At 43.0% G+C, this 27,504-nt stretch overlaps 1 protein-coding gene across 1 annotated transcript; it reads left to right on the top strand.

Moving 5' to 3' along the window:
- Window positions 1-110: 110 nt before the first annotated feature.
- Window positions 111-27,004, top strand: LOC126548023 (ribosomal RNA processing protein 36 homolog). The gene is made up of 8 exons (XM_050196103.3): window positions 111-333; window positions 429-444; window positions 506-566; window positions 1,720-1,791; window positions 2,120-2,186; window positions 17,219-17,398; window positions 18,391-18,502; window positions 26,823-27,004. The coding sequence occupies exons 1-8, from the start codon at window positions 265-267 to the stop codon at window positions 26,957-26,959; spliced, it is 714 nt and encodes a 237-aa protein (XP_050052060.1). The 5' UTR covers window positions 111-264; the 3' UTR covers window positions 26,960-27,004.
- Window positions 27,005-27,504: the final 500 nt, after the last annotated feature.

Here is a 27,504-nt window from a genome sequence, read left to right as displayed (position 1 = left end):
ATATTTGGCTACAAATTTGTTTAGCTCTTTTTTGTGTTTGGCTACATTTGGGCTACAGTTTCTCTAGCTTTGGGCTACGCCGGGTTGTCCGACCTGGCAACACTGAGCACAACGTGCGTGCACAGAACACCTATACAAACTTAGAGAAGGGAAGTGCGTGTTCGCTCGTGGTCCTATTTTACCTTAGAGTGATAATAAACTCGTATGTATATTATAATTCGCGGAAACCGCTTATAGCATAGGTGTCGTCTTTGCAAAGAAAGAATGGGTGACGCAGCAGATAGCACATGTTCGTCTTCTGGAGATGAATTGGATCTGGAGGATAAAAGCGAGGTATGTAAGAAGCGTTTGTGTCCAAAAGCTTATTCGCTGTTCTTTTTTTTGAATGAAGTAAATACTAACACATAGCTTCGTTTGTAATTTACCAGGTGGAGATCAGGAATGGTAAGTATACAGCTAAGCATGAGATGACCCTGGCTAATGCAAGTCGCTTTATGTATTCCAGACCTCACAGCTATGTCTTTCGAGGAGCTTCAGTCTCTGAAAGAGAAAATTGGTTTGAAGATGTAAGTACGGTATCTACTATCGGCTTAAATTCAAACGCGAACAATTCTGAAACTACTCCAATGCGTTGTTCTTTCCTTTTAAAGCGAAACTTTCTTTTCCTCTTCGACTTTTCCAGTTGCTATGATGCTGCCTCGCATGACGTGCCGGGGTGGTTGAGAGCTCACGGCAGGGGTGCGGGAGATGAGATAGGCGACGTCAACGACGTTTCGGTAGAGCGAGGCCACAATGCTCTCTAGACGCTGCAATTGGGCGTGACCCCCGCAAAAGCATTGCAGGAGCTGTCGCGCTTGCCTCCGTGCTCACGCGCAACAGCAACGACAGACCAGGGAGGAACTGGGGAAAATGTTGGAGGGAGTAGAGAGAGCGGAGGCAGGGAATGGGTACAATCGGATCCCTTACCGACGCAGTCAGGAAACGGGTGATTAACCTTACCCCTCACTCACCTAACATGACACAAGAGAAAGATAATGCGTCGTCAGAAAGCATTGCTTATTTGGACCTTCTTCAGTAATGTGTGAATGAATGACATGTCTCCCTGTGTTCTGTGTACTGCGTGGACAAACACAAGTGGTGCAGGCAAGGCAACATTTAACATCACGACTGTCGTATGCTGTCAACATCACTGCCAAATACCGTCAATGAATGCAAACAGCACAGAAAGGTTCGCTTACATTGATTACCACATTGTGTGGGATCTGCATATCTTTTATGAATTGAAATGTGCAAGCCGTTGGCATAAAGCTATCTTCATTATTTGTATGAAAGGTCCTCAGGATATTTGAGAGTTCATTTTATTGGTCTTATAAAAAGCAATAAAATTAAGTGGAAACAACTACAAAAATTGTTTCGTCTTCATGTGGCTGTATGAAAGATAGGAAATTGACTAATGGAGTTGGTGCACAATAAAAACGGAAGGGACATGGGTCGTGGGTTCTGCTGTACACGAGTATCTCTTCTTTTTTCCTTGTTGACTGAGTACTACTGCAGAGCAGTCAAATATTCTGCCTGCTGAGGCCTGCTAGTTCATGCACGTAGGCTGAAAATTCTTTTTTCTAGCAGAAATAATAAACTTTTTTTTCCATTAACAAAATACTCGTGTATGTGTGATGCTGGTGGTATCCACACATCACCTCTTTGTATGCGTCTGTGCAGGTATAAAGAGGCCGTTTTCGGCTTGGACCGCAAAAAGTCAAAACGGCATTTCTCGCGAGACAATAAAAATCGGTGAGTGACCTCAGTACTGTGCCTAATGCACAAGTGCTAGAACGTTTGTTTTATATATGACTAAGCATTGTATGTGCTTTATTATAAGTACAGAATGGTCGTTCAAGTATGGCATAATACAGGAAGCTAGTTTTATTTTTTATTTTTATTTTTCCACATAGTGTGCATCTGATAAAGCATTCCACAGAATCACCTTGGAACATTCTTTGTATGCAGATGATTGTCCTGTGTGCAGTATCAAAAGGGCTGGTGTGAACCAGGAGCACTGGTTTATGCACCCAGTTCACAGGTCTTGCTATGACAAGTGTGCATTTTTTTTTCTTCTCAGCCCCCGAGAAATGTCTGCCAAACAACAGGTACCTGTATACAGGGAAGTATTCCAAGCCAAAAGAAGGGTGAGCATGTCGCACTACTACATTGTGTTATTGTGGACTAGTTGAATTTGAACCCCTTGCATGGGGACCAAACTTTTGCACTGCACTTATGCCTCATTAAATAGAACTCGTTATCCAGACAGTGGACAGAGTGAAAAATGAATAACGCCTTTGGATGACCATTTACTTTACCCTTGTTAATATGCAGTGTCAGTATTGAGTGAACATTGGCCATCCTTAGCGAGCATTGTCTAACCTGTATTTCAAGTTCAGAGCACCCTTAAATGTTGAGGTTTTCCTATTTTTACAGCTCTAAGATGTTCAGCTGATACGCATCTTCCTCTGTGTGTGTATGCTTGTGTGTGTGCTTTTGTATGCAGGGCACATATCTCGGCCATGAGCTTATTTGTTAGCATATGAAAATAACTTAGCATCAAGAGCTCTCCAACCAACTTTCACTAGCTGTCATCATTCGCTGCTTTGAAAGCTGCATTAAAAACCCGACAGGGATGTGGACACACAGCCCCTAATGAGATTTCAGCTTGAATGCACTGAAGAGGGGCCGCCTTAAAATTTCTGTTCGGGAGCTACAGGAGCACAGTTGTCCATGCAAATTATCCACTAGACAAGGACAACCATGTGAATGCCTTTCAGTTTGCCAGTGCTTTAGGGAATTTATTGAATTTTATAAAGCCCTTATCCTAATGGTGACCTGGGTACGTAAAATGCTGTTGCCATATATACTCGTGTAATGGCCGCACCCATGTAAAAGCTGCGCCCAGAACTTTGTAAGAAAAATCCCCCCAAAATGTATTTAAAAATTATGTCTGTATAAGATGCACCCTTGAGTTTTAAAAAGGTTGGCAGTGTTATCTATTGTATGGTGTGAAAATACCAAAGCTTTTTTTTTTTGTGCGTAATCGGTGGCAAAACAAGGCAGCCGTGCCAAGTTTCTGGTGCCTCAGTTTTGGTGTAGCAAAAACTCGGCCTCAGAGATTTAGCTGCTGCCTCCGAGACGCTGTCGTTGTTGGTCTGTTGGGCGTCACCATTTATTCCAGCCGGCAGGTGGCATGCTATGGGAATAGTCAAGAATAGCCAGAGCCAGTTCAAGCGAGTACTGTAGTTCAGTAAAGGCAAGTACCACCGGAAATATTTACGAAAAGAGGCTTTTTCTCTGTGTAATGACCGCACCCCCAATTTTCACCCCAAATCTCTGGAAAAAGCCTGCGGCCATTACACGAGTACATATGGTATTTAATGTTGAGCAATCAATTTATCGCTTTATAGGGCAGTCAAAACTTCATTGTTGAGAAAAGGTTGCTGAGAGATCCGAGGTATTTTAGTTTTTAAAACTGAAAATTCATGTTTTATTGGTTCAGGTGCAATATTCCACCAGGAAGAATACTTGAAGAAGTGTAAGTTGATGAGAATTAGACCACAAAATTTAAGTGTACAATGCATAGCTGAATTATACAGCCTGACATGATGAAAAATGTAGAAAGAAGAGGGGGGAAATGTATACGACATATTTTGTGCTCACAACTGAAAATATTTTACTTTAGTTATTTTTGTCGTTAGTATAAGTCCTTGCTTCTATTAAAAAAAAAAGAACATCCTGGGTGAGCACAATGCCTGTCTCAGACGTGCCAAACTTAGAATTTGAAATACATGACAGCACAAGTGAAAAAATACTAAAATTTGGTGATTGGTTACTTAATATGTTGACTGTTTCTTCCTTTGTTCTTTAAATATGCGGTGAACAGCCACTCTGTTCTATATAGTCACAACAACAATAGATGCCAGGTTTTGGACGCCACCTATCAAAACCTGATGTTTGACATTTTTCTGGCTCCTGCAATCGCTTCTGCCACATGCAGCCAGCGAAAGCATAGCCTTTGAGATCTGTATTTGTTATACAGAGGGAGCCATCGCTGGGGCTTAGAATTATTTTTCTTTATTTGTTTTGCCCTAAACTATATGAAAATGAAAAATTGTAAAATATTTGGGTCAACACAGCAAGAGTAAACTAGTGCTTAAAATTAGGCATTTTGCCATGAAATTGTACAAGTTGGCAGATGCTGTCTGTTTTTTCCTTTCCATTTTCTATCCAATCCATGTGTCATGCTGCCCATTTCACCTGTGAATCTGCAGCAGTTTGCCCTCTACTTGTGTTCAGGACAAATTGTGCTGACGCTGTCCAAATGTAGCAGGGGAAAAAAAACACATGGCACATCGAAGTTTTTAAGTCAGGGTGGTATTTCAAGAAGTAGTTTTAATTATGGATTCTTGCATGTTTGCAACAGGTGCAATCTTCCTGAAGTGCATGAACATATCTAAGTAATATTTTAGGGAACTTTTGGCACAGTATGACTGTGTATTTTCAGCTGTAATTTAAATATTTACTCGCTTTCAGATCGTAAACATTAATATTGCGTTGCTGATTTGGCACTTATGCTGTCTTGGTTGCTTTAAAGGTGCACTAAACACAAATATTAAGTGAACCTGGACTGTTAAAATACCCTTCCAGAAAGCTCACAGTGCTTGTTTTCATACCAAGAAAAAACTTAGTTTAAAGGGTCCCTGAAACGGTTTGAACAAATTTTGTAGACGTGTAGGCTACAGCTACAGTAAATAATTCGCATCCCAATTTGTGTGAAGCATTTCATATTGCCATGAGCATAACAATTGGCTGTGTAGTGGGTTTGCCGCTTCTGCATAAGCTGAGGTCGACGACGACGAAGACACACTCTCAGTGAAGATGTCGGACGGCAACTGTCTGCTTCCATTAAACTCTATAGTTTTTGTCATATATATAGTAATGTGACTGTTGGAGGTGTAGGATAAACTTCATTGCACTGCGACCAACAGGAAGCACCTAGCTTCGATTCTGACACGTCCGAAGCTGACCTTCGGCGCAGCCGGTGGCAACTAGGACTTACCACCAGAACTGGACCCTCTCTCAGTAAAGTGTACAACCATGACAACCAGTTAAACGAGTAGCCAGACTAAAGAGACCACCACTCCACCTGCTCCGTAGATTTTCAGCATGCTGCAAACCCTAAGGTCGTTTCACGGTTACGCGTTCGAGGATGTCGAGGACTGGCTGGACCACAATTGAGTTGTCAGCATCGATGAATGGGACAACCACTGGAAGCTCCGATATATCTACTCCGCTCTCGAGGACTCGATCGAGCGCATCTGGTTCAAAAACCGTGAAGCCAGTTTGGCAACCTGGAAAGAATTTCGTGGCCAGCTGCACAATACCTACGGAAGTTCAGACTGGAAGGAGCAAGCAGAACGTGCTCTGAATTCCAGGAATCGAAGACCAAATGAGAGTGTCGCCATGTTCCTTGAGGACTTGTCGCGGCTGTTCCGGCGCGCTGATCCCAGAATGACTGAAGAAAGTACGCTTGTTGATGCGGGGCATGAAAGAGTAGTTGTTCTTATGTCTAGTGCACAACCCACCAGGTACCGTAGCCGAATTTCTCAACGATGCAATGATGGAGCGTATGCTACGGCAGCAGTCTTCACAGTACAAGCGCCAAAGCAACTTTACATCTCTTTGTCGTCCATGGTCGCCCCTGATTTGATGACCCTCAGGGAGCTTGTGCGCAGTATTGTACGCGAGGAGCTGCAACAAGTTCATGAAATTTTTCCGCAATCCCATGTGACTGCTCTAAGTGGTGTGGTTCATGAAGAGGTCGGGCAGCTGGTACAACCACTGGTCGCGCCGCCAGCCGCATCCCCACTCCTGACGTACGCTGAAGCCTTAAGAGCTCCTATGCCAGCAGTCGGCTATCTGTGCTGTCTACCCAGGCAACAGATGACTCAGTACTTCTCGAGCCCTCTGCCTTCTGTAAGCCCAAGTCTAAATGTGCGGAAATCCAGTGTGTGGCGCACTCCAGACAATTGGCCACTCTGCTACCATTGTGGTGAACCAGTTCACCTATACCGAGAGTGCACGTACCGCCAGATGGGCCTTCCTGGGTTTCGCCCAGATGCATGTCGACCCCGTGATGGTGAGAGTCCCCGAGCTGTTGTCGAGTACTTCGAGAGCCACCAGTCACTGACTTTTCCGCGACGCCAGTCCCGCTCTCCATCTCCTCGACATTCTATGTGACCTGGGCAAAACTTGCCGTTCGCTCATGGCGTTGGGGGCAGATCCATCAGGTCTCCAAGCCCACTTTAGGGAAAGTAGGAGCAGTGACCTCCAGGGGTGGGGCTGCTGTTGACGGATCTATAAAACATCCTCCCCCAATTTGCCAACCGACCGCCAATGATGCCCTTATACAGCCGCATGCCGTCGACTACAGAAGTGTTTCTGTAGACATCCCCATTCAAGTCGATAACTACCTGCTCACTGCCCTCGTGGACGCTGGCACCGATTATTCTGTTATGAGTGCCGAACTAGCTGCTGAACTGAGAAAAGTTACGACACCATGGCACGGACCAAGCCTCTGAACAGCAGGTGGTCATTTCCCGACGCCGATTGGGAGATGCACCGCCAGGCTCCAAATCCGTCAGTCAATGTACGTTGCTTCGTTTATCATGTTGCGCGATTTCTCGCGAAAAGTGATCCTTGGGATGGATTTTCTTTGTGAGCACGGTGCTGTTATCGATCTCCGGGAGCTGATTATAATGTTTTCCGACAGATAGCAACACGTACAAGACAGCACTACGTGTTGTTGATTACACTGTAACACTCTCGCCGCAAACTAGCATGTTCATAACTGTTGAAAGCGACTGCGACCATAATAGTAGCGACATCGCTGAAGGAAACTTGTTGGTGCTCTTGACTCGGCAAGTCTGTGTCGCCCGCGGCATTATTCAACTGAACCGCCAAATGAATGCGCTTTCAGCGATGAAATGACGAACTGGCAAAGCGACCGGCCATTGCTCACTTTGAAGATATTGGGGATGCAATAGCAGGGTGCGCACAGGTCCTTGAAAACCTTGAAAGCCCTTGAATTTGAAAATCGTGTTTTCAAGGCCCTTGAAAGTGCTTAATTTCTTTTTAACCCTTGAAAAATTTTGTGCGAGATGGAAATCGTGATATACACAAAGAAAAATTGGTGTGAAACCTGTGCATAAAATGGAGCTGGTGATGTTGCATACGCTATCACTGCCGTTTACTGCTCTTTATTGCCGTTTATGCCCGACAGTTGGCATAATTTTTTTTTTTTTTTTTGTACAAGACACAAAAGCGTGGCCAGAAACTGAGCCTGGACTGTGGAAAGTGGAAAGGAAAGCGCATGCCGAATCATAAACACCATTGTCGACGCTTCTCATGATAAACCTCGTTATTGACAACCCTGACAATGATACATTGGTTCCCAGTGCTGGGCTCGATTTAAGCAATTTAAGCTGTGAAGAGCATGACTTGCTGCTGCGGGCTTGTGCTGCTGTTTGGCATTTTCTGTTACTTGGAGTTTGCGTGTGTTTTGCAAGCAAGCAGAATCTGTACAGCACAATGCGATAACAGAGCTACTGAAATGTGGAAGTGTGGGTGGCGCAAACTCGAGCTAAAACAAAGCCTTTTGACTGCCCACATCGTTTTTCAAGGGTAACGTCAAAGAGTTATCTTTTCTAAGAGTCAAATAGAAGTAGATAAGTTGCATTTTTTTCCATCTGATAATGCGATGCAATTACCTTTTTATTATGAGTGGTTGAGTACAAGTGACTGGATTATAATGAGGAGTCGCTACGTCATCGGGCTAATACTTGAATATCTCGGTAGAGTCTCAAAATGTGTACTGCATTAACCTCGCTATCTCAATTACTAAAACTGTGATAATACTGATGTCTTAGTTCTTGAGCATTAATTTATCACATTAGCTTGACTTGATTTGCCTTTGGTGTTCCATTAAAGGGCCCCCAAATAACCCTGAGCTCAAAAATTAGTTATATAGTGGCTCATCTGTACTATTCTACTATGAACATATACAGTCAACGACCGATTTTTCGGACCCTCTAGGGAACGTAAAAACGTCCGAAAATTCAGGCAGTCCGAAAAAATAAATGCATGCAAAAAAACGCACCTCTTTTCTTTTTTTCTCGGATCTAGAGGTAAAGGGCGAAGTACCACGCTTCCGAAACCCTGCCTAAGCATCAATGGAAGTGCTATAAAAAGAGACGTTCAAAAACTCTGTATGCAGCCGACTGCCGGTTTATTATGTACACGGTCGTCCACTTCCAATTTGAACACGGCTCCGGGCGGCCGGCGAGGCCGCCGCTCTGCGGAGCGCCGCTCGTGGGCGCCGGGGTAACTAACGCGCCGGCGCACTGGCAGCCACAGGCGTGGCCTCAGCCGCTAGCACAGACTAGTGCAGGCGCGCTGTAGCAGACGACGCGGCTGCGGCCACACTTGGGGCTGCCAGTGCGCCGGCGCTCCGCGGAGCGCCGGCCGCCCGGAGCCGTGTTCAAATTGGAAGTGGACGACCGTGTACATGTCCATCGTCGGGCAGCCAGTGTTATTGCTGCAGTGGCTTGAAGAACTTGTTGATTGTTTGGACGGCGTTCCGGTTGCATGCGATCATATTCACCTCGATCTGAGCAAGGGTGATGTCAGCACTGTACACCGATGAAAGAGTCAACAGTGCTCGCGTCAACTCGGCGCTTGTAGGCGGCACAGGCATTGGCTCCTCATTTTCAACATCGGAGTCTACTGAATCCCCCACAACCTGACGGACTATTCCCTCGTCAGTCAGTTCTGCGCAGAAGTTGAGCTCGTTGTCAGCGTCAACAAACTGTTCAAAAGTTATTTCCGTGGGTACGGTACTGCTTTCCGCGCTTCGATGCCATCGGCGAGGACGACGAAGACGAAGTGGGGGCCATCGAAGGCAAGCGAAATCCTCAAGTTGCGAACAGTGGAGTTCGCTGACGAGCGTCGAAGCACCTAGGCCTAGCGTCGCAGAGCACACTTGACACAACAGCACAACCACACACCACGCTAGCCAAAACGTGGCCTGCGCAAACAAACGAAATAGCACCACAGAACACCTATATAGCGCCGCTCCAGAAACTCCGCCGGAGGCGGAAGTGCGGCCATTTGCGGCGATGAACACAGCCAGCGTGGCCAGACCAAATAGGTGTGTGACGGCTAGATTCGGCTAGTTGTGGTTCAAAGCGGTGATATGCTTGGGCTGCAAGTCGATTTCCTTCGCAAGGGCGCTGTGCGAGGAGCCAAAAAGTCCGGAAAATTGGACGGCGGGAGGTTCGAGCGTCCGAAACTTCAGATGTCCTTATACATTGATTCTATGGGGCTCGTGGCGGTGCCGCGAAGACGTCCGAAATATCAGGCATGTCCGAAAATTCAGTCGTTGACTGTAGCTACAAGAATTTTTTTTAATGGCGCAGTAATAGCAGTTACAGGCATTTGACGAACGAAAACACAGCTGCTGCTGTTTCTCACTCTCCTTCACTACCCTCCCCATTCCACTCTGTCCTCCTTGCCACATATTCTCACAACTCTACGCTGTGCAGCAAAAACTGCGGGTCATTTCTGCACACCAAAAGAAAGGCTCTTCCATTGTACATGCCTAATCGCCCTCCGCGTGAGGCCGAGTGGAAGCTTCAAACAAGGTTCGGTGGTGCACAATGGGTGAGCCCCCCTCCGTTCTCAGAAAACGCAGTCGGCTCTCGTCATGCTGGTGCTGTTGGCCTTCATCGAGCTATAAATTGGCAGCGTTTACCCCTGGTGATGTCACCTGGAACACCCTGTTAACATCACCATGCGCCAAGAGGCACCGGAAAGGCCAGGAGAGGAGCATGGGATTGTTCTTAGAATTTGTGGTGTTTCAGTCGCGCATAATGCTACTGCATTTGCAAGAGATTATGGTTACGGCTTTCTCTAAACAGTGCACGCATTTGTTTTAAATGTGTTAAAATGTTAGAGGTCGTTTAGTTGACCTTTAATGTTTAGCTAATGCTTGCCATCTGTGTTTTCACAAATACACCACATTATCTATAGTCTGTGTTAATTGTTGGTTGTTTGGACCCTACCGGCCACTGTGGAGATAGATGCTTTCTTGTTTCATCAGCTTGTAATCTTGCATGCGCCCACTCACCGAAAAAAAAAAAAGGGAGCTTGGAAAATAAGTATACTGGATATGTTTATTTATTTATTTATTTATTTATTTACATGTACCTTACAGGCCTTCGAGAAGGCATAGTGTAAGGGGGGAAATACGGTAACATATTAGTATGGAATCGGGAAAAAATAAACATCAGTATAATTAAAGAAGTATGCACACAACATGTAAAATTAATACATTAGCAAATACAATATGTAGAGCAATAACAATAAACGGTAAACAATAACATAATAGCATAATAACATTGTAAATGTTTTTGCATGTTATACAGTAGTAAGTATTGAAAAAAATTTGGACCACTGAATTTCTTTTATTAACTTGTAGAAAATTTCATACAAGGACGGTCACAGGGGAGTTTCAGATGTTTTTGTTTACGGCAAACATTTTATTTGACATAGCAAAGCCACTTTAACAGAACAGAACTGACCTTAATTTTAAAGTGAAGCTTTCTTTGGAACCCCTGCGCCATCTTGGAGCGATCGCTCACACTTAGCCCACAGCAGTGGAAGGTAGGGGGGAATAGCCAGCCTGTGCATGCTGATCGTTGGCCGCTATTGGAGAGTGCGAAGGGGCCGCGACGCGGAGAGCCGTGATGAGACGTGAGGGAGGGCACAGGAGGAGATGGCCTCGCGTTTCTCATGCATCGCGCCGCCTGGCAACCGTGTGGACAGTCACATCCGCACCTCCAAGGGGAGCTTGGGTCCCCCGAACAAATGGCACAGAAAGCCAGCTTGCCTCTTTCAACCCCTATAATGCTGGTTCTGTTTAACAGTGCATTGCATTTGTAGTGGCGTGACTACCGCCTACAGAACAGGTGTAGAAGACAGCTCATACGCATGTAGTGTGAGAATAGAACACGCTGGCTGGCTCGACCTGAGTGGTGGTGGTATCGGCTGCTCCTGAGATGTCGTGGCACCATGGCTAGCTGGTTTAAATGAATCACGGCTACGGCAGCTACCTTTTTGCGCCACCTCCCACAAATTGGTCACCCGGACAACCGAGCCTAGCCATGCCAGTGTCAATGCAGCAACTCTACCAAGGCGAAAGTGATGTGGCTTCACGCAGTCTGGCACACGTCTCGCGGTTGTAGGGTGTCAGCATGAATGAAAGGTGAAAGCTTTGCCTTTTTGAGTAATAAGACAAAAATTGGGCCTTTTGTGACTCCTTTTATATTAAGGTACTTTAGAAATTATAGATTCAAGTTCAATTTTTCCTATGTACCATATTTTCCAGTGCATGAGAGGTAGTTCTCTATTTTTTGTCAGTGCGTGTTATAGAACGGTACAACTTATGTACAGTCAAAATCAGATTGGATGCTGTGGCACGCTCGTTGTATTGAGCGAGTATCAAATGATGCTCCACCACACGTCACCTTCTGCCATGCACAGCAACTACACTTCATTGCATTCGTTGGCGTTGTCGCTGTGCACTTTGCATGTGTTGTCGCAGCCGCACTAACCACGACTATGCTAACCATGTGTCAGCGGAACTCCAACCTGAAGTAGCTGCATTGTTTGTCAGCGACTCGGAGAAGGATGACGTTGATGGCTTTGACTAAATGCCATCATATAAGCTATCAATAGTATTGTTCATGCTATCGGAATAAAATACTTCCTAAAAGTATTGTCTAGATGTTGGAAGGCACTTGCATATATGTCAGCACTTCCTTGGGATGTGTGCAGAAGCAGCGGCTACTGCAAACATGTATCTTCATCACACTTTCTCGTGACCTGATCTTCAACAAGTTTTTAAATTGCTCGCTGAATGAACAGGTGCGTCTTATATAAGTTTTTCTTTTTTTGGAAAAACTGCCATTTTGAGGGGGGTGCGATTTATAGAACAGAAAATATGGTAAGTTGCTTAGTTTGCAAGAGAATTTCATCCATGCTTTGCAATTAGTATTTTTTAAGTTGGTCAATGAAAAGTTTTTTTTTTTCTATTTTTGCCTTCAGTAAAGAAAAAATAATTGCCTTCAATTTCCGTGAATTCTCGTGGGTTAGCTCTTGTGATTTATAGGCAACTCCATGCAAAACTTTAGTGTTATGTTTTGTTTATAACATACACTCACGAAAATAATTCAGCAAATTTGTTCTACCTTGGATAATTGCAGCCCAATATCCATTTGATGCTGCTTGTGTTACTCGTTTCCCGCAATTGCTGTTCTTGTGTTTGATTTCTGTGTACATGTTAGTGGCGAGAACACAGTCACTTGGGTACATTTCCTAGCTGTGAATTCACACTCTGTGGTGAGATCTGTGCAAGTTCCCCTTGAAATCCCCCATAGAGATCCATGTATATAAAGCCTCGTTTTAAGTAAAATTGTCCTGCCAATGAATATAACAAACTAGTTTTGTCCCCGAAAAAAAAAAAAAAAAACTAGATCTTGCATGCGAATATATCGCACACAGAAAGACCAGTGCAACCACTTCTCTCACTGCGGCTCGCTACACAGGCTGGTGCAGCTATAAGAGACCACATTAGTGCTGGTACAATCTGAGGCCATTGTTGGGGTAACGTAAAACTATTTGAATCTGTTTTTATTCCAAATCTGTCAAAATGGCTCAGGTCCAGCTGATACAGGCGGATGCCAGGCCAATATGGGTAGGGTCTGCGCCATCACGACGGCTAATGCAGGTTTGGAATAAAAACAGATTGGAATAGTGCTATGTTATCCCGGCCCATGAGTTGGCCTCAGCGAGTTTGGTTGGCCGCCTCATTCACATAGCAGAACCATGTGAGAATGGCGTATAAGCCTGGATCAGCTCTGTAGTTGACACACAGTGTTGTGTGCCACATGCTGCTTGACCACGACAGACTTCGTTCGCATTGCAGCGTGTGAACTGTTTTCTTCGACCACCTTGCCATTTCGTTGGTTTCACGACACTATGACAAGCCAAGTGGAAAGCGGAAACGAAAGACCATCACATTGGAACAAGAGGCAGCTATCATGAAGGCAGTTGGTTCAGGTGCTAAGAAGTCATGTGTTGTGTACGCTGAAGATTTTTTCACTGTTTTGTTACAATCTCATCACATACGTGGCTCTGTAGCGAACTGTAGACTGCAAAACTCTTTTTCAATGCATGTTTAAAGTTTTGCACCCCATTGGGCATGTATTGCAGCCAAGAACAGTAATGGATATAACAAAGTAATTTAGGCTCCCACTTCAACTTTGTTATAACGAAGCTTTACTGTAGTCAAATTTCTGCGTAATAAAAGCTGGTTCAACAAAGCTTCTGGCAGCTTATTTGTAGTAAGAAATAAGTATACATCATTTCTCTACATAACCTCCTGATTCAGATATATATTTTCTTGTGCAAAACGGTAGCGTTTTAACCCTGTCATGAACAGAAGTGGGTTGTGTCAGCAGCCAGTTGCGCTCAAATTTCTCCACTGCATTGTTGCCATCAAATCATTGATCTACCAGAGCTTCTTTGAGTGACCCAAAGAGATGAAAGTCATAAGGCAATAAGTCAAAACTATAAGAAGAGTGTTCCAGTGATGTCCCACTTATTTCGCTTAATTTTGCGCATGTGACAGCTGCAGTGTGCAGTCTGATGTTCTAATGGAGAAGAATCACTTTGTGTATTGATTGGTCATGCCTTTTGTGTTGATAAGCAAGCTTAATCTCCCTCAGAAGCTCACAGTAATATGCACCATTAATGGTGCAGTGACCGTGCAAGAACCAATATGCAATTTTGGTGGAACCAAAAAACTGTTGCAAGCAGTTTGCCAGCCCACAGCAGAGTCTTACTCGTCCTTGATTGACGATCATGTTTCTCATCTTCAGCCTCTTCACGGCCTTCTATGAATTTCTTATGCCAGCGAATCACATGTGGCCTTGACAGTGCTTGATCCTTGGGTTGTGCCGCCAATTCACGGTCAGTTTTACACCCTCACAAGCAAGAAACTTTATAATAATATGTACCATCGATGGGCGTGCCATTTTCTTAAGACATCCTATGATGGACTACTGAAGGAATGTAACGGGACTGGCCAACTGCTCATGTGACTCCTGACTTGCATACCTAATACCCCTGTCACACGTGCACTCAAAAGTCTTTTGAACAAAAAGCCTTCTCCCGAAAACGAGTTTTGCCCACAGACACACAACAGGGAGCGATTGCTTTTTCCGAAGCGGTCTTTTCTGGAAATGAAGTTTGTCGATCTCTTTTATGGCCGAAAAGGAGTAGCCTCTAAACGAGTGGCTGCCAGCAATTATTATATATTTAAAAAAATAAGCGAGTGCATATTTTTCTGTCGCGTAGGCTCATCACAAAAAAATATTTTACGTCTCGAAGGTGCAGTAAACCCAGTAATGCTCATTTTCTTCTATACTCTTGTAAGCAGGTCGAACGGGTCGCGGATGCCAAATGATCACGCTTACAGACGCGCGCTGCACGGACAAGAACAATCGTGCCAATAATCGAGCGAACATGATAAAAGAAGCCCAATGTTTCCAGACAAACTTGTGCACTTTGCTAGTCCTGCAAACGCTCTTTAGAGTACAAGAGTAAATCTTTGCTATAATGTTTCTTTATCTGGCGTTGTTAAACTTATTTGAAAAATGTGTAATACCACAACTTTTCACTTATATTTCGACATAGATCACTTTAATTTGCCCGATTTTGTTTCGAACGCCAGCACCACGCTTTCGGTAGCGTGTCCAGAAGGAAACACTAAAAAGAGATCGTTGGTGCCGTGTGTCTCTTCATTAAAAAGCGAGAAGGAAGTGGGTTAACTGAGGGGCCCGATTTTTATTAGTCATATCATAAGACGCCAACAAACACTGACACCAAGGACAACATAGGGGAAATTACTTGTGCTTAGTAAATGAAATAAAGAAACGATAAATTAATGGAAAATGAAAGTGGATGAAAAACTTGCTGCAGGTGGGGAACGATCCCACAACCTTCACATTTCGCATGCGATGCTCTACCAGTTGAGCTACCGCGGTGGTTTTCCCATCCACTTTCTTGGGTATTTATGTTTGCTAGTAGAATCCTGGGAGTGTTAGCCAGCGCCACCACTCACAGACCTTGGCGACGGATGTGGAACATCCTTTCTGCCGTAGGCGTCATGAGAAGGTGATCTTTTTGGATGAAGGCAATCGGTCAATAAACCCACACATGCTGTCTGAAGGCATCAACGTTGCCAGGTTCGAGACCCTCGTTATGTAATAAACGAGAAGAAAGCAGGTTAACTGAGGGGCCCGATTTTTATTAGTCATATCATAAGAAGCCAACAAACACTGACACCAAAGACAACATAGGGGAAATTACTTGTGCTTAGTAAATGAAATAAAAAAACAAACTAAGGGAAAATGAAAGTGGATGAAAAAACAACTTGCCGCAGGTGGGCAACGATGCCACAACCTTCGCATTTCGCCAACATTTTAAGTCATTCAAAATGCTTTCAAGTTGGTAAAAGACCGCTTACGTAAAAGAGTTTTTGCATGCTCGTGTGGCAGAGGTATAACACACCCCAAGTGGTAGTGTGCGCCAATTGATAGAATGCACTCTAAGAAAAAAGTCTCGTTTATATTTGATCCACCCTCGTATAAAGGTAACTATGAAGAATGATAGTGTTCCTTACAATTCTCTCTTTCCTTTTCTTTTATAGTTTTTTTTTTTTGTTTTCGAAATAATTTATTGGATGTAATCGTGAATCCGGCCAGTAGTCATAGATGGTGTCTCCATTGGGCAACCTGGGGCACTGAAACACTGAAACATTGCAGGCATTTAAAAAGCCACAGGAAAGCGTGAGAAAGCTTTAGAGTTTATGTGTGTTTATTGCTGTGCACAAGTGAGTAATATTTGCTTCACATGTTCATGACTGCATTTTCTCATGTGTAGTGTGATTTATTTACCATGTTAAAAAATGTTGAGGGCCCCTTTGAGCTCTGGTATGCATACTCGGGGTAAAGCTTCTCGATTGGAGTTGTAAGTTATAGGAAGTGTAAAGGTTAGCTTGAACTTTAACCTTAATGCTTTCTGCAATGACCTCAGTTCTGTTAACATGATACTCAAGTTGCAGATTGCAGTTTTAATGCTTTTACAGTGATGACATTACTATGAAATGACATGTATAGTTATGGTAATATAATTGTCCAGCTAGATTTCTGTAGTTGATGTGCAACTCCAGTTGCACTAGAACGAAAAATTTGCAAAACATTTTTCTGTATAATGTAGTCATTTACATTATACTCCTTTGTTGTAAACATGCATGAAAACATCCGCATTGTATTTGTTATCTTGTTTTGCATATGTGGAATTCCAGGAATCCAAATCTTTTTGTCACTCCCACTGTGACATATTTTTTTTTGTGCAGTTCTGTTGTCAATTCTACAGAAAGGCAATCAAATTGGGATGCAACTGGTTATGATTAATTTCCTGCACATTTAACTGATGAAAATAAGAACTTGCTTATATAACATCTTTGTTCAGTAGGCTGGAGATTGCATGTGGGCTGAAGTACTGCTGTAATCTGATGGCGGCGCTGCACGTTGCGTTCATGCATGTGGCAGTTGCTGGAGGGACCAGAGGCAGTGTTCTTGAACGGGCTACTGTGCCATTTCATAAATTAGCCCCTTTTCACTTCTTTAAACAACTCTGTTCCTCATGCTACTTCACATATGTGTTGCTTATAAAGCTTCACATTATAGTGCGATGTACATGAGTGAATAGTCCTTTATAATGATGGTAGTTCACTTTGTGGGAGAAGCTCAAGGTGATCACTGCAGCTAACAGTTGCATTATGGGCTACTGGAGGCATGATCATTATAACAAGTGATACCCGTGCTACTGTGAATTATAAAATCTTACAACTTTTTGTATTGTACTCTTGCCTCGTAGATCTAAAAAAAGCTGAAATCGTGCTTCTGGAACGCCAATACCTAATAACACAAACAGGCTAGGTTGCTGATATGACATTGCCTGTGGGCATTTTTCTGTCTTTATCCAGGTTCAACAGGACCCACGGTTTAATGCTATGTCAGGAAATTTCAATGAGAGAGACTTCAGGGAAAGCTACTCATTTGTAAATGATATACGAGCAGAGGAGAGGCAGAAGCTGGCCAAGATGGTTCAACAAGAAAAGAATCCCCAACAGCGCATGACTTTGAAACGACTTTTACAGAAGATGGTTTGTATTCTGTCCAGCTCATCACTTAGGTTGTGTTACCATCATGATTATTTTTTTTGTGAGCTCAATACTTAGGCATTTTCTTGCATGTTGAAATTTTGACATAATTTTTGTAACAAAAATTATGCAAGATGGTCAGTATACTTGAAAGGCCTGTTGTGTGTGTGTGTGTGTATATATATGTGTGTGTGTGTGTGTGTGTGTGTGTGTGTGTATACACACACACACATATATATCCAGATCTTCACACTTTGGAAATCAACATGCAAATCATTTTGTAATGGTAGCTGGCCATCTAGCCCCATTTGGAGTTCTGCATAGTTTTACTAGATAGTGCAACATGTTTGTGTTGGGTGAGCAGTTGTGTGTGTGATGACAATGGCAGGGCAACAGCATGCATTTGTGACCTAATGGGTAGAGCATTAGGCTGTTGCAAAAAGGAACACTCGTTCTAATCCCACCATCTGATGGTGGTATGTGCACCAGGGCCAGTTTTTCTATTAAAGAGGCCCCACACGAGGCGAGAGAGGAAACTACCTAATGTGAAATGTTTGGTAAGAGGTAATGAATGTGTCACATTAACATTGGTCCTGTGCATTGTATGCAGGACCACTCTCGAGAGTTTAAGGGCATCCTTTTGAAAGTTATATCATTCTCAGCACTCAACATCTGGTGTATGGGTTGTAAAACTGAACAAGCAGCAGTAGAGAATAAAATCCCACTCTGGCAGATTCACGTGAACATTGCAGATCCTCCGAGCATGAGATGCCATTGCATGCCTGGTACCGTGGTAGCAAAACCAGGAGAGGTGGCTGTTTTGTGTAATACATAAATAGGCGATACATCAGACTTAATAGATAGCAAGGCATATTTCATCTCGATTGTGACTGCCTTGTGCAGCATGCTGTGCTAAATATTTAATTGTGGTGTTCTCCTTTTATCTAGACATGCTCTTGCAGTGAATATAAGTATAAATTATAATTTTTTTGTAGGAAAATCAAGAAGCCACTGAAAAGATGAAAAGTTTGAAGGCTCGCCTTGATGACCAGTACAGTCAGTTCCTCGCTGACAACCGTGAAAGCAATCCAATGTTCCTGAACAGAAGTAAGTAGTGTCTTAATGTCTTTTGAGTCAATTTCCTCATAGGACTGCATAATCAGAAACTGCCTACAATGTTTAGGCAGCACTTTTCATCCAAATTAGCCCTTTCAGGGTCTATTTTTTTCACCATATGTGACCGTCCAGGGTAGATTTTTTTTATTGCAGATTCCAATTATTCTTGGGGAGCAATTTCTAAAAAAAACTTTCCGTAATTTTTCTAGGGTGACTGTAAAGTGAGAAAAAAATATGTTGTGTTGGTATATATGTACTTTTCATTCATGAATAGCAACAATAAAAAAGGAAATAAACTTATAAGAATTAAAACTTTGATGCATTGTTATACACATAGTTCAAGGCTTTGAAAATGCACACACGAGAATATTTCGCAAGTCTAAAATGTTCCTGCTCTTACACTAATATGTACGTCCATAGTGTAATCAAACTGCGTAGGTCCGCGCACTCAAGAAAACTTGTGTGGTAGTGTGCCCGTCAAAAAAAAAAGCAAAATGTGTGACAAACTTAAGTAATCTTCATCTTATCGCCAACCAGAGACAATTAGTTTTCGCGAGTCTCCAAACAAAAAAAAGAAAGAGAGAGAAGAGAAACGGAAACGCATGCACGGTGGCATCCTTCCTATGCACACCCCTGTGAGCACTAAACGAGTGAGAAACAAATGGTCGCCCTTTGAGCAATTAGTAACGTAATAGCCATCAGTTTTGCAAGTGCAATAAGCCGAAACCGCCCATGGAACAAAACCCAAACCGCCGCCCACCCGCCCATGCGCCAATGCGCAGGTGGTAGTATATATAGACGTGCCAGAGCAAACTAGTTCTAAAGCAAATGATGCAACGAAAACTGAGAGAGGGAGGCGCGCGAAAAAAATTCCCTGTATTCCCACATAGTGTCAGCACATGACGGAAAAGAAAAACTTAGGAAATTGGCGCACTTTTTAAACATACAGAGGTGCTTTATATTAATGTCATTGACCCTGAAAGGGTTAATTCTGCTGTGCTTTGTTGTTAAAAGATGAACTCAAGAGGACTGATATGTTTCTTCCTGTGCTGCCGCATATTTTGGAGCTTGTATTCAAATAATGTATTAGCTAGCATACTGAGATGTCAGATGGTGCTCTTTGGCTCATGTCCCTCAACGTTTCTAAATACAAGTACATGTGTGTAACTTGCAAGCGGCAAATCATTAACCATCAGTACTCTTAATTCTACAGGCTTCACTCAAGTTGACTCTTACCATTATCTTGGCGTTACAACCACTAATCAACTTACGTGGTCTGCACACATAATGACTCTTATAAACAACTGTTCTAGATCGCTTGACCTCCTCAAAAGATCAATTTTTCAGTCTCCTGTTCCTGTACGCAAGCTCGCCTATGAAACGTTCATTCGGACTAAACTTGAGTTTGCCTTTGCAATTTGGAATCCTCACTAGACCTCCCTTATTCACTCGCTCGAATCAATGCAGAATCGCACGGTACATTTTATCACTTGAAGCTATGACTGGCAGATAAGTATAGGTGGCATTAAATCATCCCTCAGCATCCCTAGTCTAACACTTCATAGAAAGATTTCACAACTTTCCCTTTTCCACAAACTGTATTATAACTTTTCACACCTTAGGAACACTCTTCTACTTCCACTTAATTGCACTTCTCACCGTCTGTTCAATAACCTGAGTCTACAATGCTTGCATGGTACTTGTAATGCCATCAAGAAATCTTTCTTGCCTACTGCTATTGAACTATGGAATGCGCTACCCGAGGACATAGCAAATGAAAGTAGTTTAGGTAAATTTAGGCACCTATTGTCATGTTTTTTAAACCCTTAACCTACCACCACTGCGCTGTTACTCTAGCGTCTACGTTTTGTACTGCTCTGTTATACTGCCGGTTGTGCTAGCAGTTGTACTGTTCTTTTTTTTTTCTATTTTCTTTTTTTGTCCATCACCTTCTAGCATGCTTACTAAGTTTTGTTTACCATTGTATAAGTAAGTTAAACATTGTATAATGATGACCATAGTGTTTATTGATGACTTTGCCGCCCCCCCTCCTTTATGTAATGCCCTGAAAAGGGTCTTTAAGGGACAGTAAATGATGAAATATTGGGGACAACTTAATAATGGTTGCCCCTCATACCTCTACTAATCAGATGTGCACTGAGCTCTTCCGGTTTTCTTTTTGGATAGGGAATGGTTTGCTATAATGTCCATATAACAAGAAAGTTAAAAATTTAATTTGAAAGGCAAAAATGATTTGATATTTACAGCTTGTATACAGCTTATTAATAGATATTTATATGGTCTTGTGCTTTAGTGCATAAACATCCTGAAACTTGCCGTTGTCACATGCCCTAAGTATCCACTGAGAAAAAAATGAATTAAGTATTCAAATACAGTAAACAGCATGCTCACGTACCTCAAGTACCACATATCAAGCTAGCAAAGTACATGTTCTATGAAAGCACTATTGCACTGGGATCTTTGCTGAGAAACCTGTTGTTTGCAACATACTGCATGCCCACCATTTATACAGTGAGTCGGGGGCATGCAGTGCATTGTAGTAGCATGTCAGGTTTCTGACTGTACTTCAGGAAATGTAGTCTAAGCATTTTCATCTGATTTCAATTTTGCACATTTGTGCAAAATATCAGACTAGTTGAGTGGATGCAACAAAGTACTAATAGCACAGAACAGAAAAACAAGATTCTTTGTCATTCCATTAGTATTGCTGTATTTACTCTATTCTAACGCGCCCTCAATTGTAACGGGCACCCGTTTTCCATGACCCCCCCACATGAAAACCTCGATTATAACGCGCACCCGTTTTCATGAAAAAAGAAAAAAAATACAATACCGCGTTTCTCGTGTTTTCATATAGAAATACTGTTTTGTCTCATTTGGAAAAAACAGATTTATTCCCAATGCACTAAAGTTGCGATGAATAAAAACACAAATGGAAGCGGCGTACCTTGCCGCCAAAATTTTCACTGCGCCGGTACGAGTCGCGTAGGGCAATAGATATCACTCGTCATGACTGTCAGACAACTCCTTATTGCTATTAACACACCAAAGCATTTCATCCTCGGTTCCATCCACCGTATTCGAAATCCCACACTTTTTAAAGGCCTTGTTGACCATGGCAGACGGGATCGTGCACTATGCATCTTTCACCCATCCAGCAAAGTCCTGCAGCGAGGCTCGCTTCATATTATTGGCGGGCATGAATTCCTAGCAGCTACTGACAAGCTATTCTGCGTAGAGCGCCCGAATTATATCTTTCACTGGCTTGTTCAAAGTTCATACAAACATCGAGCGGCTGGAGCTGTGATTTCATGTCACCGGGTGTCATGACAAGGTCGGTGTTGCATGCAGCCAGCTCGTCCTTGATGTGCTGGTCAAGGTTGCACCTGAATGTGTCAAGCACAAGCATCTCACGCAGACCCAAACTGCCGCTGGGTCTCTTCCGCCAAACGTTATCAATCCAGTCAGCGACCAAGTCCGTGGTCATCCAACCTTTTTCATTTGCGCGCATAGTCACGCCACTCGGAAACACGATTCCTTTTGGGACCATCTCCCATCTGAAGATAAGATACGGGGGCAGCTTGTGCCCATCTGCAGTGCAACAAAGCATTGTGGTGACTAGTTTTTTCGTGGCCGGAAGACAAAATGCGCACTTGCTTCGCCCCCTTCTTTTCAATGGTTGTGGTGGCAGGCATGTCAAAGTAGAGCAGTGTCTGATTGGCATTTCCAATCTGTCCGAAGTGGTAGCCGTTTCTATGGCGCAACATCAAAACGTACTGCTCAAAACTGTGCAGTTTCTCTTCATATTCTTCGGGCAATTTTTGGCCTATCCTTGTCTGCCTTCGAAGAGAAAAGCCTTTTCTTTTTATAAAATTTGATAGCCAGCACTTTGAAGTCACTCCACCTTAGCCCTTTCTGTAGGGCTAACTGCATCGCCTGTACTCTGAGCAGATCGGTCATCACAGGCCGCTGCGCCGCTCGCTGCTCTTGCACATATTCCGCAAACAGCTCTTCTATTTCGGCGAAGCGGCCCTGCTTCGGTCCACTGAAGCCCTTCCTTGTTGCTTTGCTGGCGAAAATATTCTTCTGTTTGCGCCAGTCCCGCACGCAAGTTTTGGGAACTCCGAAAGCCCGTGATGCGGCCCGACTTCCGTCCGTCCCCGCGCGCTTGATAACTTTCCTTTTTAATGCGGCATCATGGTGGACTCGGCGTGTCTTCACAGTTGGCACTTCCATGCTGATTGAATAAATGCAGAAAACGCGAAGACTACCGTATTTACACGATTGTAAGTCGACTCGAATGTAAGTCGACCCCCCCATATCGCGTGACAGGAAAAAAAAGAAGAGCATACCCGAGGGCGCATTCGACAACGAAAATTTATGAGTAGCTGACATGGTCACTTGACTACTCGTCTTCACTAGTGCTGCCATCATTATCGTTGCTACGGTCCCACAGCGCGTCGTCGTCCAGCGAAATTTCACATTTGGCAAACGACTGCAGCACGACATCTTGTGGAACAGCAGCCCACGCCGAATGCACACAACCACACGCAGCCGTCAGGGAGGCTCTTTTGACAGGTCCGGTTGGCGTAATTTCGCGGTCTTCTGCCGCCAGCCACTCGTACTCACGGCGGAGCAGGTCCTTAAAAGGCGATGGTCCGTGCTTGTTTCATGACCATGTCGCACTTCACTGGCAGGGACCGATCACGCATTGCAGCGACGTACACCGCAAGCTGAGCCTACAGCTCCGGAAAGCGTCCAGACTTTGGCACGTGGGAAATTTTTCACTTGCCATCACAGGTGAAAATTTCGCTTCGCTGCATTCGCCACTCTCGCACCACCCATTCAGAAACATCGAACTTGCGGCCCGCTGCACAGTGATTTGTTTCTTCGGCGTAAAGGATGGCAGCCCTCCTGAATGCTGCCGTGAACGAGTGCCGAATGATTAGTGGGCCTGGAGCACTCATGATGACTGAGGAAGCATAGAAGTAGCACGTAGCCGGCAGTCAAGTGGAACGCGTCAAACCAATGCCTTTCGTCAAACTATAGAGAAAGCTAAGCATAACAGGGAAAGAGAAACCCGCAAGCGATGTCTACTCTTCTATGAACTACCAATACTTTCCGCAAGCGCTGCCATTCTGAGGGTGCCGCCGCGAATGGGAACAGCGGCGCTTCCATCAACTATTGACACCCCCCCATAAGTGTTGCGTGCACTGTAAAACTCTCAAAAATGTTGAAAAACACTTCCGAAAAGCGAACAAACACGCAGGATAGCGAAAAGATACGGGTAGGGCCATAGAGCAAACATAAAATTGTAACTACGTTGTAGCTCTCGTTGGTCTCTTTTTTGCCGGGGCCATGTTTTGGTTCGATTGTAAGTCGACCCCCCCACTTCAGATTCTCAAATATTAAAAAAGGGGTTGACTTACAATCGTGTAAATACAGTAGGTTACACCAGCGCCTGGTTACAGGTACAACATGGAGGTATGCACATAGAGGAATCTACGGCAGCTAGGCTAGAAGCGCGCACGGGGCGGCCATTTTTCAAATGCCGATGGCGATATGGTAACACGTATTTAGGGTCGTACTTGATTCTAGCGCACATGCAATTTTTGGACCCGTTTTATCGGAAAAAAGGTGAACGTTAGATTCGAGTAAATACGGTATTTGCAGTAAGGGCCAAATACTTGACTCTTTTGTTACCGTACCTGTAGAAATTAATCAATTTGATCGACAGTTTTTGTACGCATTGTTAAAGGGATTAAAGCGAAACACTAAATCAGTTTAGACTAATGAAGAATTGTTTGAGAACCCTGCAGGCAGTCATTTAAAAAAAATAGTTTGATTATTAGATGAGGAAATCAAGGTCCAAGTATCAGTATTTCAATTTCGCGCCGAAACCCCAGAGCCGGTACGTCAGCGTGACGTCAGGGATTCCAAAGTATGTTTTCGCATTTGGGCCGCGTTGGCTGAATAAAAGATCCCGAAACTTGGCATGTTCAATATTTGGTTCCTTTAGAGCACAATGTAGTCAAACTGTACCGCTATATATAATTAGTAGGCCCTAGATGCCATAAAAATCCAAGACGTCGCAGTCCCCAGGTGCGGGAACTTAAGTAGGCGTCGCCACCCGTATTTTGTTCATGCGCTTTTTCTGGCTTACCAAACGTCTTATCGTTGTAAGAGTGGTGTTTTTGGTGTTGTAGAACGGTAATTTACTGATGCAGAAGAAATCATTTTTCACTTTAGTGTCCCTTTAAACATTTCTGTTGAAATTCTTCTAGCAACGTCATGCACTCTCTGAAATGATGAGTGAACTTTAGTTATTTGTCAGATTTGACAATTTTTGGAAGATTGGGGAGTCCGGAAAAATAAAACCTAGATGTCTTTAATATAAAGACTCGAAATTTGCGATTCAGTCGACTATGCAACATAATTTTTAAATGACAGCAGCAGCGAAGACGCAGAAGCTTCTCTCGGGCTGTCATTTTTCTGATCAGACGTATAGGCTATTTTAGCGATGTCTCAAACAATGGTAGATGCTCATGAGTGCGTGTTATTTTGATAATTTTATTCGACTAATATCAAGTGCAACTTTATTTTAACCACTGTGGGTTGCTTTTATCCATCAGTGCTTCGGCAGTGCAGGCACAAGTTATCACGAGCAATCCTTTCCGTCTTGTAGGGTTTTCACCTGCACAGGAGCACAGTTGATTACAGACCAACCTTTGACCAAAGCTTGACTATCTATAAGCTCTTATATTTTGAACACCACTTGCTCAAGTGCTCTTATTCATTACTGTGTAATAGTGTGCAATACTTGACATAACTGTACAGCACTGTACAGGAGCTTAACGAAACACGTGGAGGCTCCAGTGCCAATCGAATGCACACTACACTGTCTTACTTGCACAGAAAAGCCTGTCAAATGCAATAACCTAGTGTGAGGAGGCTTCTGCATGCTCCCTGACCATTGCTTCTTGAGCCTAAAGAATGCAGTAAATCAAACCAGGGGCCTGCTGAAATGAAAAACAAATGCTCTCTCTGCAATAAGAACTTACCCGTTTTCACATTTGTGAAGGTACTGCTTTCCTGCATAGCTTGGGCATAACTATGGCTAATATTTATGCCAATAAATCTTCGTAATATATTTTTGCATGATCTGTTAATGAACATTGGGAACTAGGAACCGGGTGCATATTTTGTATATTTCAGTACTTCAACTGAATATGGCAAATTATTACTGCTATACATCCATTCAAAACACCAGTGATGAGGCTATAATCTTATGTATCATAGGATACATTGCAACTACTACATCTTGAAATAAAATGTTAAAACATAAAAGCGCTGAAAATGAGTTAAAAGCTAAAGAGTTACAGGGAGATGCACCTCAGAAATTTGTATATTGTATAGAGTTTAATCTCCCACTTTTTGATATTTAGTTTATCAAAATCTTTAGTCATTTTTACTAAGAGAGTGTTACAAAATAGCCTACATTGTTCCACATAGAGCACAGATTGCAAGGAAGCCAAAAAAGTTTGTTTTGCTTTATTTTTTAAAGAAAACATTTTTAATTTAAACTGCCATTTTCATGACCTTGAGCGATCCCAAAATGCACTGAACCAATATTGCTGAAAATTATAAGACCTAGATACTTGCCTTCTACACAACCTTTTGCATATGCATGCAAAGTTTGGTTATAGTTTTTGGCAATTTCGGTTATGTGCATTTTGGGAAACTGCTTGAAAATGGCATTTAACATTAAAAATGTAAAGTGAAACAAAATTATTTTTTTCCTTCTTTCCAACCTGTGCTCTATTCTTCGCAACCTTTGCTCTATGTGAATGATGTAGACTATTTCTAAGACACTGATTTCACTTGCTTCACCTCTCTTTTACTGAGGGTCATCTGAAGAAAGTTGTCTTTGCACAATTGAATTGTTATACTGAACTAAATATTCACTAGCAGCCTTATATATTCCACTGTCAGTGTCATTGCCTACTAATAGTAATCCAGTCTATTATAAAGTATTCTATCTGCTAAAAGTGAATTTTTGCCGCTTATTGAACAGCTAAATAAAATCTGCTAGAATGTTAAAATTTGTGTCAATGTTTCATTTTGCTTCTTAGATTAAATAACTGGCTATGCCACTGGTTACAACAAAATTAATACTTAGTTCACAAAGTGTGTTTGCAACTCATGCACTCCACTTGCTCTGTAGCAAGATTTCTATTGTGTGCACATGCTTTGACTATCGTACACATGTACCTCCTGTTATTCATCACAGCTGCAAGACGAAAAATTGAGCTGGCTGAAAGATTCAAGCTACTGAAAAAGGCTGGCAGACTCGACAAGTACCTGGAGAAAAAACGCAAGAAAAATGTTCAGAAGGAGCGGAAAAGACTACCTTTATCAGTTATTTGAATTGTGTTGTGCATACCTTGCTTTAAGAAAAGTATATATCCCTCATCGCATTCTCTAGTCAATCACTTGTACCACGCTGCTGCAGTTACCTAATACAAGGTAAGCGACATAACTCTTGGTTAAGGACGTAATTTACTGACGTAAAATTAGATCTTAAGGGATAGTCGCACACATTTTTATGGGCAAAGTGGTAGATAGGTGACTGCTAAATGATTTTTCCTGCCTGGCTGGCTGTTCCTTGGAAGGTTCAGCTGTGCAGGTGCTCGGGATATCAAAACCACTCCGCTAGATTTATCGTACTTACTCAAATCTAGGCCGACCCCCTAAAGTCCGAAGCAAAAAAAAAAGTAATATATATATATATATATATATATATATATATATATATATTACCTCGAATGTAGGCCGAACTAAAAAAGTGAGGACAGCGTTCACAAAATGCAAACAGCATTTATTGAATCTGAACATGCAGAGCTCATTCAACGTCGTCGTCGCTGCTAGACTCGTCGCTGTGTTCCTTGTCACTGTCGCCTTCAAACAGTGCA

The sequence above is a fragment of the Dermacentor andersoni genome, chromosome 1, assembly GCF_023375885.2.
Source record: "Dermacentor andersoni chromosome 1, qqDerAnde1_hic_scaffold, whole genome shotgun sequence".
NCBI lineage: Eukaryota > Metazoa > Arthropoda > Arachnida > Ixodida > Ixodidae > Dermacentor > Dermacentor andersoni.
Note: the sequence above shows the minus strand (reverse complement) of the source record. Positions and strands in the feature narration are given on the sequence as shown.